This window comes from Harpia harpyja, chromosome 10 (assembly GCF_026419915.1).
Source record: "Harpia harpyja isolate bHarHar1 chromosome 10, bHarHar1 primary haplotype, whole genome shotgun sequence".
In the NCBI taxonomy this organism is placed as follows: Eukaryota; Metazoa; Chordata; class Aves; order Accipitriformes; family Accipitridae; genus Harpia; species Harpia harpyja.
Genome location: NC_068949.1, coordinates 36,831,774 through 36,844,198, shown reverse-complemented (window position 1 = coordinate 36,844,198; position 12,425 = coordinate 36,831,774). Strand labels below are relative to the sequence as shown.

Genomic DNA, 12,425 nt, shown 5'->3' with positions numbered 1-12,425 from the left:
ATAATTTATACTGGAAAATGGAAGAAATATGGAGAATGTCTCTTCTGATTAAAACCTGAATTCTAATTATTGTGCTGTGATATCTATGTGATCTGTTTTTAATCTGATAGGTGAAATATAAGCAAGGTTTTGAGGATACAAAGACTCACTTCCACCTGCCACTGGATATGATAAACTTGGTACATGCCAGGAAAGCCCAGTCTTTGGTCAGTGAACAAGAATACAGACAGCTGCTACACCAGTACACTTCTTTGACTGATGATGTGAGATTGCGGTGTGCCAAGAATGCATACAAACTACAGAGTGAGGTAATTGCAAAATATCCCAGCGATATTTCCCTGTTGGATCTCATGCAAGATAGTTCTGTTCCAAATCATGACAGCTGACAGTATGTATTTGAGCAGCAGCTGAGGGATCAACAATGGCTGTTCCCCCTTGATTACATTCAGAAATGAGACATTTATCTTATTGGGCAGTTGTACAACATGTGTGATCACACTATACTGAGAGATAAAGTACAGTAGTCTTTGATGATTGGGCAGAGAAGTGCTTGCAAGTGAGGATGATTGCACTGTTGGTGAAATACTCTTTCTAAGATCTTGCTAACTATGCAAACTGTTTACCAACTGGTATTTGAGTTGGTTTGCATCTAGGTGAAATTCGTGTGTACTTCCACAAGAATGGTGCCTATTGTTAAAAATCTGATTTGTAAGAGACTTACAAACTCTGGCCCAAGACATAAGCACTGAAATTCTAAGGATGAGTTTAGCTCTCTACGTAATCTTGAGGAAAATTAACCGGATAATGCCTTACAAATTCAAGGGTAGCAAAGGGCTTTTAATAGATTACATTGCCTCTGGAGACCTCAGGAGGGGCTGTATCTTAAAAACAAGTCTGGCCCCCAAATGCTACTTTATATCAGTTTAACACTTTCAGCCAACAGTCTTAAAGATGGCGGACTGTGCTCAAACAAGTGTAAACATCACCTGCCAGTTGTGCTGCCCACAACTCAGGTGAAAACACATGTAATCAGAGATTCTGAGGCAGGTTTCCATCCATGCCTCTCTCGGGAGTGAAATGCTGATTGGCAGCAACACATCTCAGGGTGCAGAGTTTACTCTCTTACCAGCTAGTGCTAAGAGCTGACAAGAGCTAGTGTTGTCCTCTCAGACCTTCTGACTCACAAAGGATATTTCCTGTACGCAGCACCATGATGCCTTTGAGTCTAGAGATTAGCACTGGGCAGACCTGGATGGAAGAGGAGCTAGTTCTGTTCTCCTAGGCAGCTGAATAAAATGAAGGCATAGTCCATTTCCATTATAAGTGGTTGGCTGAACCAAAACGCCTTATTAACTAAAGCTAGTTCTTCCCTCAGTAAGCAGTAGCAGTTTCCACATATCCATCAAGTAGGCCAATCTGTTTGTAGTGGATCAAACTAGTTGTTTGGTCTTTATAGCTCTTTTGAAGCAGAAAATAAGATGATCCTCCTCCTTCTCACCCTTCTCATCATCAAATGAAATAATATTTGTCAGAATATATCTACCAGTAACCTACTGGTAACTTTTGAAAAAGTAATACTTACAATGAGTCACTGCTCGGTTTGGTGGTCTAGAAAATATTTTAACAAAGTCTGTACAGTGGCTTAGTGCTATTTTTCCTTAGTATTGCCTACTTACATTATGACATTCAGAACTGTTGAAAACCAAGGCTATTTTGTCTGCAATTTCACTTATTAAAAAGTTACCAGCATTTATTTAAAAATATTTTTATACACTTTTATAAACTGGTCTTATTTTATATATATTTATAAATAAATAATATCTAGCTGTGATTTATGTATATGAAGAAAATTCATGTATCTAGGAAAAGTTTTTTCAAGGTTACAAGTGGAAGTTAGAAGTCCAAGTATCATTCAGTGTTCATGAGACTTAGAACTCCTCAGAATCTTTCATCTGTACTGTAGATCTGTCAGGGCTGTATGCACACGGACACATATATAAACACAAGAACGCAGGGTAATGTATATGAACTATCTGTGGTAGATACTAATTTTAATGGATTTATTTGAATACCATTATTGTGTGTTTTTGGATGAATAAATATAGGGCATCTCAAATGCAAACTTGTAATTACTTCTGCTTGGTTTTCCTTAGAATTTATACCGGTCTGACATAAACTTTATGCGAGGAGTTGGATGTATTACTTCAGAGGCCCTAGAGATTGAAGGAAAGAAGAAAGCTTCTGAACTCATCAGCGAGGTAACAAAAGAGGGTTTTGATTTCTCCACTACAAACAAGAGTTTGCCAGATGTCTTTCTATTAAACTGGGCTGGCAAAGTGACTCACTGGATAATGCTAGGCTCCCTCCCCTTGCATTTGATCATTCCATTCGTGTCCTAACTGCAGATGGGTGAACCTGATGGAGTTCAAGGTTTTGCAGACTTTGCTAACTGTTTTTGCAAATCTTTTCTCCTGTGTTTCAGACCCAGGAGGTTATTATTTTATGTTATTTATTTTAGAATTAAAATGGGCTTTTTCAACTAAAAATAAGGGCTGTGTCTCTCTCTAATACATACCTTGTACTGTTTCTCCAAAGTTAGACTGACCTGTGGAGTGCCCAATATATTATACTGTCCTCAGCTCTGCTCCTGCTTTACAGTCTTAGTCTGTTTTTCACTTGCTGCTTTTGTGTGCTATTTTTTTTCCCCTCTGTAACTGGATTTTTATTTCCTCTGCCGTGTTCTCTTCTTATAGTCTCTACCATTTTCAAATCTTGAATCTATTGCCCATAGTCACATAGATGTGAAATTAAAAAAAATAAAAGTCCTTTTCCTAGTTGTGTTGAACAGATCCCTGCTTGCAGTGATCTTGCAGTTATTTTGTTCACAATTCTGACATAGGACTACAGGCTAGGTGGAACCTCATTTTTCTCACAGAAAAGTTCAGTGTGTTTGTGCAGCATCTTCCCTCTGGATTGGATTGCCTTTACTATAATTCCACTAGCCAGGGTTAATGACACCAAGGAGTGAAATAACCTTATTACTGTATTCAGCATAGCAGCACCTTGGTTTTTTTTTTTAACACCTTATTCCTTATTTACTTTTCATTTCCTCTTTGAGACTTGAATGCACCAAATTCAGAGTAGCAAAAGGTAAATTAGTCTAATTGTTAATAGACACGTACCCTTTGCAAAGTAGAATTTTAGGCACAAGAAACGATACTATACCACTGGTATTGGAAAAAGTCCCTCATCTGACAAGACAATTTAGTTATTCTGTTCATTTTTCTTTGTGTGTGAACTCAGAGTAAATATCGTCAGCAGCCACATTCCTTCAAGTACACATTGGTGACAGACTCTCCTGGCCTCCTTCATGCAAAATTCAGCAATATGATTGCTAATGAGGTAGGCTCTCCTAACGTGAATCAGAAAATATGCTTTTCAAAATGCAGCAAGCGAGGGATGGAGGAGTGGGAAAGAGACAACCCTTTTCTGAAAAAAAAAAAATGCATCAAAAAGAAAGCAAGCATCACTCATTTGTGTTTTTTCACAGCTAGATCACATTTCATTATTTCCAAACATCTAATACCACGTTCAATTCAACCATTTGCGTAGTATGGTCCACTTTAGAGGGTTCCTAAAAAAAGAATTGCTTTTCTAATTTTTGAAAAAACAAGACAAAACCCACAGGCAAATTATCAAAATCACCTATAATAACATGAGGAGAAATCCAAGCTAGAAAATATGGCCAGTCTACCAGAAATGCCTACCCTTTTGTTTAACACGGATTTATGATGCCCTTAATGTTCTTAGGTCTACTTTTGGCCTGCTGAGAACATAACAATGCAAGGCTAAGAATGTAGTGGGTTGGCATCATGATATATGTATAAAAATTAATGTAAAAGTTTTTTGTGCCCAGAAAAAAACCCCATGCAATTGCAATTGCAATGGTATATTCTTAGCTGGTTTTTGTGCTGGCTGACTATAGTTGTCAAAATCATAAACAACTTAGTACTGCTGTTATTGAAACAATACAGAAAATTAATTGCAGTTGTCTTTTTGATCTCTTTCTTAGCGCCTGTATAAAGCAGCGGGAGAGGACAGTCAGCATCACTATACACCAACAGTGGGTCTGCCTGAGTTTACACGGGCAAGAATAAATGCAGCCAACCTCAGTGATGTAAGAATTTGTTCTGTATTTCTTACACTTGGGATGGAGGATGAATTGTGCAGTGGCAAGGAAGATGGATAAGTAGAAGACTTTTTAGGTCTATTCTAATTATGCTTTCCCTGATTTGATTATAATGATATTTGTCTCCATTAGCATATATAAGGTTGTGAGTAAATTATATCTACATAAAGAACGAGACATATTTTGTCTGAGTTAGTAGGATTTCCCAAAGATAATTTAAAAAAATCCTTTGATTATGAAGAATAAGACTGTAACGCAGAATAACAAATGAAAGAGGGTTCCTTTGTTTGTTCCTTTGTGCATTTAAAAGTGAAACAGCAATCTACATGTGCCTTTCCTACTTTAGGCAAAATACAGAGAATCTTGGCATAATCTACGTGCTCAAGGCTACAAGCTGACAACGGAAGCACTCCCGTTCCAGACTGCCAGGGCCTCCAGAGAAATTGCCAGTGATGTGAGTTGAATGATTCAACCTTCCTTCTTGCCTAATTTCTGTTAACTTCATGTAAAACAATGTCTAAAGCAGATTGTACTGAATTAAAGCAACTCCATAACCATGTGAGACAAGTGTGAGACAGAATATATTACTTATGAATGAGTTTCTTTGTGTGAATTAAAAAAAAAAAAAAAAAAAGAAGAGGAAGAATCGCTGCTAATCGGGAACCAAGCTCGGTTAAACATCTTCCAGTGGGAAATAGCTGAATTAAAGTATTTGCAGACAGACAAATCAGAGGGATTCTGCTCCTTTGCAGGCTTTCAGCTCCTCATATTATAAAGTGCCCACTAATTCTGTCCACCCTGCTTTGAGCTGACATTTGGAAGTGCTTAGTGCTCCTGAATTGAAATGAAGTCAGAAGCAGCTGAGCGTTCTTTGAATCTCTGAAAATCAGAAACTGCCTGTCTGGTTAAGAAGTGAAAATCAGTGGATACTCCTATAAATATGTGTCCCCTTAATTTCTGAAACAGAGGAAACAAATCTTCTCACCCTTAAAAATATTGTCTCATTTGGATTGCTGTTTGCAAAACACTCAGACATGGTGGTATCCATTTCTCAGAAAGCCTAAGTTCATCCCTTCCTCACAAGAAATTTAATAAATTCTAGGAAACACTGACAATCAAGCTAAATTTAGCAAAAAAAGTCTTCATTTTGTGCAGTATTTAGTTGCATATTTTATCTCTAATGTGATAAAATATGAATATATTTCATCTGTATTTGTTTTATGAAGCAACTATTTCTAGCTGTAATTTATGATGTATACTTAAACATATTTTGCAGAGTGCTTTTGGTTACAGCTTCAGATCTGCTCTAAAGGGTACAAGTCCATAACAGAATTACATCCACTTACAACAGATCTGAATTTGGCCCTTCATCTTGGAAGCACTTTATAAACATTAGCTACTGTAATTTAATCCCCACAACTCTCTTGTGTGGTAGATAAGTGTTATTATCCCATTTCAACTACATTATGAACTCTTCAGGGCCCAGGCCTTCCCTTTAAAGTTCCAAGCACTCTGTTGATGCTGTATAAATAATCATTATCATCATCATCACTATTTCACAGAGAGGATAAATGCAAGATGATAGGGAGAGTCATAGTCCCAGCTAAGATAAGAATGAGGGGTTGCTCATGCTTATTCTTGTGCTCAGACCACCATCTTAGGCTTCTCAACATAGCTATTGATCCAGGAAAACTGAATTTACTCTTTAAAATAGCTGGGTGGCATTTGCAAATCTGAAGGCTACAGAGTGCATGATGTTTCTCTTTTGTATAGATTTTTTTTCCTCTGTCTTTTGTTTGTTTCTCTTATGTTCTTATTCCTAGTGATGGGAATAAAATTCTATGAGAGATAATAAAAGTACATGATATGAGGTTAAACATGATCAATGCTTTGGGCATATTCAGAGAATGTATTGAGATGTGCTTAACTTTAATGTTGCAACTACTGCAGTATTTAAATTTGAGAGCAATGAGAGATTCAAACAATTACTTTCTAGTGCTGCATACCTTGGCTGTTCTTACGGACAGCATAGATGTTTTAGTGACTTACCCTAAGTTAGTTAGCTAGAGTAGCCAGTCTAAGTTTGGCACTTTTTCACTTTTACCCTTTTCTATTTTTAGTACCAATATAAACACAACTTCGTGATGGAGAGAGGAAAGCACATTGGTGCTAGAAGTGTTCTGGATGACACCAGGTTGCTGCATTGCTTGCATGCTGCCAAATTACAGAGTGAACAGGAGTATAAGAAGGGATCCCAAGAAGTCTGGTCTCAGTACCATCTGCCCATGGACATGGTGAATCTTGTCCATGCCAGGAAAGCCCAGGCCTTAGCGAGTGATCAAGATTACAGGAAGAGACTCCATGAATTTACAGCGCTCCCGGAAGACATGAAGATGAAGTGGGCCAAAAGAGCCCACATGCTACAGAGTGAGGTAAAGACTTTCCTTCTGTTAACAGCAAATTGAATTTAGCAATACCAAAGCTTTGCGTGACTGGCATGAATTGTATATTGATGTTGGGCAGTGTTTTTAGAAAGACTGTTTGTAAGCTTATGTATGTGTAACAGCAAGATATGTGATTGCTCCTCACATATGGAATATACGGAACACAGAGGTTCTCGTGTTGTGAACCTGACATAAAATCACTGTGGTCCATGTTACTCATTCTAGAGCCAAGGGATATACACAATCATCTCTCAGCTATTTGGATCACAGCCAATCAGTGGTTTGACAGCCACTACTCTACATGCAGAATTCTTTGAGCAGAAGGTTAAACGCTCAGAGCCTGATTTAGGATACGCTCAGAGGTTGATTTGGGATATGTTAGAAGGTCATTTTGCAAACAGAAATGGTCATATCAAATAACCAGTTCCCCAGATGTGTTTGCAGAAATTACTTATGCAAATGTAAGTTCAGACAAACTTTGATGACAGAAATGATGGAATCTCAGCATGGGCCACGTCCATGCTCACTTTGCCTTAGCCTGTACCTTTGTCCAGGGACAAGCCATTGTCTGCATGTGCTTTCAAACAGATGCAGATGTTGAGTGCATGCATAAAGCTGCATGGATGCAGGCAGCTGTATTTTGACAGCTTAGGGTCCAGTGTCATTAGCTGCTCTGTAGCAGGAAGCTCTGTTAAGGTGTTTTTTGTTTTGTAAGAAAAGAGAATGACTCCTTCAGCAGGGAAGTGAAAAAGTTTGTTCAGAAAGTTATGCTAACTCTTTATAGGTCTTTAGAGAGCTGATCATTTACTGAGCTCAGGATTTCATTGCGAGACAAAGTGATGGGATATTTGTTGGATTTATTCAGATCTGATGAGCAGATATTAACAGATATTCCAGCTACGAAAGTCAGAGTGGCAATCAAAGCACCAGAGAGCTTGTATCCTTCTTTCTTACTCGGTGTACTTGCTATCCAGTATCCCAAATGTACTATTCATTGCCAGAACTTTTTGGGGATATTCTTGAGATGGTATAGAAGCTGTTGCTAGATGCAGTTCTTTGCCCTTCCAACTCCCATTCCTACCTTCTCCTGTAATAGCTAACAGATTGGCATACGGGTAGTTAGATCCAGGAAGGCAGGATTTTCTACTATTTGCTGATGTGTGATGGTGGCTCATGTGATAGGAAAGTGGCATTTCTAGGGTCTTAGTCCTTAGACCCTAACAGCATGTACTTCAGAGCTTGCCTACAAAGGGACAGGACAGAAGATGAATAAGAACCTCAGCATTTGGCTCCCTGCCTTTAGACCCCACAGGTTAGGAATCCAGAGAAATGAAGGTGGTTTTGTCTGATACCCTCACTATCTAGTAAAGTACAACACGCTTGAGCTAGCTGGCTGTTATGTCCTTTTGCATACAAGGGAAAAAAAAAACCCCTGAGAAAATGGGTGGTTGGATTGAAGTCACACAGTGACCCACTGTCACTCTGAAGGAGAAGTCAGAATTGTTGGGATTGTGGGTACTTTACTGGCTTTCACTTTTTATTGGGTCTGCCTTGTTTTCTTAACTGGATTAGGAGGTAGAGCAAGCCTTTAATGTGAGTAAAGAGTAATGTGTAGTCCTAGAAATGGGGTTAATGAGGAAGCATGCACCAGATAAAATAATTAGTATTCCTGACTTGAACTCACCTCAGAAAATTATTTCAAAAGGGGTTCTTTTACGCCCAGTACAAACAGGTTATTACTTACTGCTTTGAGTCATACTAATTCACTCACGGGGCCTTCTCTTGTAACTTGCATATGATACATTATTTAATTCCTAGTGGAATGAACAAATGCAAACAGTTTGGCTTTACGATGTGATATGTGCATGGCAAATGAAAAACCTCAAAATGTTAATATGAATCAGGGAGTCTTTTTAAAAAACCTTAATAGCTGTGGATACAAAACTGATAGCTAATGATTTTCATTTTTAACAGCATCGCTATAAATCAGACCTGAACTTCATGAAAGGAGTTGGTTGGATGGCTCTGAGATCTCCGCAGATAGAAAGTGTAAAGAAGGCTGGAGAGCTCATCAGCGAGGTAACTGATAAATCTTTCATGGGATAGCACGTCTGTAGGAATTGTTTACCATCAAGGCTCCTCGTTACATGACACTTACGAATGTAGCTTATCATTTCCTTTTGATGTGGGAGCCTGTTTATACAAGGTGTAAGTTACCAAGAAGCAGTACGGGAGATGCAAGTCCACTGTGTGACACCTGCTGAATATTTTCCATTCCAAATGAAACACAAGAGTATAAACAAGACATGTAGCAATAAATAAATGCAGTAAACTCCATTATGAAATTCTAAGCAGGTGGTTATGGAAGTGATATAGAAAGATACAGCATTGACAACCACACTGAAGGGGCATTTGCCTGCTCAGTATCATGCATTAATGGAGAAAAATTATGAGCTGTCAAAAGTGTAGTGTTCAAAAGCTTTTTGCATGTGAATTTTCAGTGGGAAGTCCTTGCACACGAACGAAAAAAGAAGTTTGGTGCCTCAAAAGCTTTTTGCATGTGAATTTTCAGTGGGAAGTCCTTCTTGCACACAAACGAAAAAAGAAGTTTGGTGCCTGGGCACCACAGCAATCATACAGCGGCATCCCCATTCCTTAGCTGAAAGAGCAACTGAGACTAAAGCAGAACATTATGTTTTTAATACTGTGGCTTCAGGAAGGTGGCTTTTATGTTTTATTCCAGTTATCACACACTTGGAATTGTGACATATCATTAACAGAAATGTCCAGTGTTTTTTTTCCGTTGTTTGTTTTTGTTGCCTCCTCCCCCTCTTAGATAAAATACCGCCAGAAGCCAGAAAGTTTGAAGTTCACTGCCGTGGTTGACTCTCCAGATTTGATTCATGCTAAAACCAGCTATCTCCAGTGCAGTGACGTAGGTTTCATTTTACTATAAGTAATCTTAACTTTTGTTGTACTACAATGCATAAAAGAATTGATCTCGACATTGCTTCCAGTATCAGATGCATTCAATGACTTTTGACTCCACAGAGATTATACAAGGCTGGAGGCTCAGAAGCCAGGCACAGGTACACCCTGCCTCCTGATCATCCGGACTTTATCCGAGCCCGCCAGAATGCACTTCACATCAGCGATGTAAGTAAGCCTTTTACTCTGGGGAGTTGACTTGGTAAACTTGCTTGGGAATTAAAAACTTTCATACATATGTAGAAGCCAGGTTCTCTGAGCCTGACCAAAACTAAAAAAGCCAGAGGCTGTGGACAGCCAACATGTTGCTAGGTTTGGGCTGGAGGGATCAGGAAAAGTCTGTTGATTTTTCTTTTGAGAATTGGTTCTGCTTTATAAGTCAGGAAGCTATTATTAAGGATTTCAGTCCTTTAGTATAGGTATGGTTAGTTACAAATTTAAATCTTTTACTTATGTTTGGGTGGGGAAGGAGGGAGAATCCTCTTTCCTTGACTATCTACTGTCATGAAGCTGCAACACTGTGTTGAGCTGTGTGCCCTTAGGCACAGTTGTCATCAACCTGGATGCAACTGAATCAGGTTTAAAGGGATTTTGTTTCCATATTATCCCAGACAGAGGCACTCAGTCTATTCCTAATCTACTGTTCCCCGATTAAATTAGCTGTTGTCTTTAACTGTAGGGTCAGAGGGACCTTTGTAAGAAGCTTTGAGTTCCTTGTTTGGTGATAGGTGCTCTGTAGGTGAAAGAAACAAGTAGGATTTACATTCTTTGAAGCGATAGAGGAGAAGGTAAAAAGGCAAAGGTCAGCCCTAGACCTGTTGGCAGGGTGTACAGTAATGCTTGCGTTGCTTCTACCCAGGCTGTCTTGCAGGATTTCTGGCATCTCAGTTTACCTTCAAATTTAGCACGACCTAGCACTAAATTCACCAGTGAAACAGAAGAATATCTTTTAAAATGTGAAGTGGATTTTGTGCTTGTTTTCATATGGTCACAAACCCCAGAAAGGATGAATCAAAGAATTACAGAAAGCAAATGAATAAAATCAGAAAGGGACAAGCCAAAAGTGTCAGCTAAGATACCATGGCTGTGCAGCCGGACCTGCAGACTAGAAGCTATTTTAAGAAAGCTACTAATGGAAGAAGTACTAAATCTAGAGCATTTTCTCTTCAGGATGTAAATGTATTTCACATCCTCAAAGTCACATTAAATATGTTAGAACCGGCTGTTATTCCATATGAGTTAATGAAGCCACATGTGGCTGGGGATAGAGACAGGGATCATTTGAAAAGCTTGAAATAACTGGTATTGAAATTATGATGCCACGAAACCCAAGACACTGCAAGTGGATGCATCAAAAGAGAGAATAAGGGCAATATCAATGCAATATTGATGTGACTGATGCCTCACAGTTTCTAATAGAAATTAAATCACATCAAAACCAACCACATTCAAGTACAAAAGGAAACCCTGGTGGCACTTTTCAGATGAGGCATTTTATCATTATGGTGAATGGAAAAGAAGTTGAAGTGCTATAGAACTGGATCAAAACCTTGGAGATGGTACTGATGACTCGTGATACAAATAAGCCCAGTAGGATAAAACATTTATTATTGCAGTTATGGGACTGCATTTAAGAAACTGCAGGGGGAAATGACTGTTTTGTTCTTTTCTTTTCAACACAGAAATTGTATAAAACATCTTGGGAACAGACAAGGGCATCTGGCTATGATTTTAGGATTGACGCCATCCCATTCCAGACAGCAAAGGCTTCAAGAGAGATTGCTAGTGATGTAAGAATTGTTCTGTTTCACACACTTCCCAACCCTCTTCCCATGCCACCCCCACCCTGTAAAAATGGGTGAATTCTGACATAACTCTGAACCTTGTTCTGGCTCTGGTTTGGAAAATTGGTGACCCAGTGTAACCAAATGTGAGTTAAGTGCAAAGATTTCCAACTAAAGGCTACCATTAATAATGTCCAATACCAGGCTGCTCTGTTTCTCTTCAAAGAGTTATTCTTGGGAAGGAGGCATATTATGATGTAGTTAAATAAAATAGGTACTAGGCTATGAATAGTTAAAGCATGGTCTAGAATAAAGTGGGTCACCTTTGAACACAGAAGACCACAGTTGGCAAGAAAACTGAAGATGGAGGAACTTCATTGCTTGAGCTGTGTATTGGGTGCACCCGAGTGCAACAATAAAAGGACCTCTGATTGCTTTTGAAAGATCAGTAATTTGGGGTCCCTAAATCTTTCTACTCCTTTAAAAATTAGAACAAAGAGCATTCTTCTGAAGTGTCTTGTTAGATTAGGAGATGTAGTTTGATATCAAACAAACCCTTGGTCTTTGGGTACTACAGGAAGCATGAATGGTAGCTAGGGGAGGGTAAGTTATTTCATAACAGAATTTGAAGGTAATCTGAATGTGAAAGTGAGATTTTCTGCTGCACTTCCTGCAGTACAAATACAGAGAAGCCTTCCTGAGAGAGAGAGGCCAGCAGATTGGATTCCTCAGTGCAAATGATGATCCCAAAATCAGGCATGTCCTCAGAGTGGGGAAACTCCAGAGTGACAACCAATACAGGAGTGGATATGCCCAAAACAGGGCACAGTTCCAGAGTCACATCAACCAGCCAGGATTCCTTCATGCTAAGAGAAGCCAGCAGCTTGCAAGCAGTGTTAACTACAGGCAGCCTTTGCACCAATACACTTGTGATCCTGAGCAGCTGAATGTGAAGCATGCAAAGCAGGCCTACAAGCTGCAGAGTGATGTAAGTATAGCTGAGCAACACTGTCCTTCCAA

General features: G+C 39.0%; 1 protein-coding gene across 4 annotated transcripts in view; it reads left to right on the top strand.

The window, feature by feature from the left end:
• NRAP (nebulin related anchoring protein) overlaps positions 1–12,425 on the top strand; it is a 53,262-nt gene that overhangs the window by 38,775 nt on the left and 2,062 nt on the right. For all 4 annotated transcript variants that reach the window (XM_052798446.1, XM_052798448.1, XM_052798447.1 and 1 more), the window contains 11 exons: positions 111–308; positions 2,154–2,258; positions 3,304–3,402; positions 4,073–4,177; positions 4,536–4,643; positions 6,310–6,621; positions 8,608–8,712; positions 9,470–9,568; positions 9,685–9,789; positions 11,304–11,411; positions 12,082–12,393. In XM_052798446.1, coding sequence (XP_052654406.1) covers positions 111–308; positions 2,154–2,258; positions 3,304–3,402; positions 4,073–4,177; positions 4,536–4,643; positions 6,310–6,621; positions 8,608–8,712; positions 9,470–9,568; positions 9,685–9,789; positions 11,304–11,411; positions 12,082–12,393 — 1,656 coding nt within the window. The remainder of the gene's footprint in view (positions 1–110; positions 309–2,153; positions 2,259–3,303; positions 3,403–4,072; positions 4,178–4,535; positions 4,644–6,309; positions 6,622–8,607; positions 8,713–9,469; positions 9,569–9,684; positions 9,790–11,303; positions 11,412–12,081; positions 12,394–12,425) is intronic.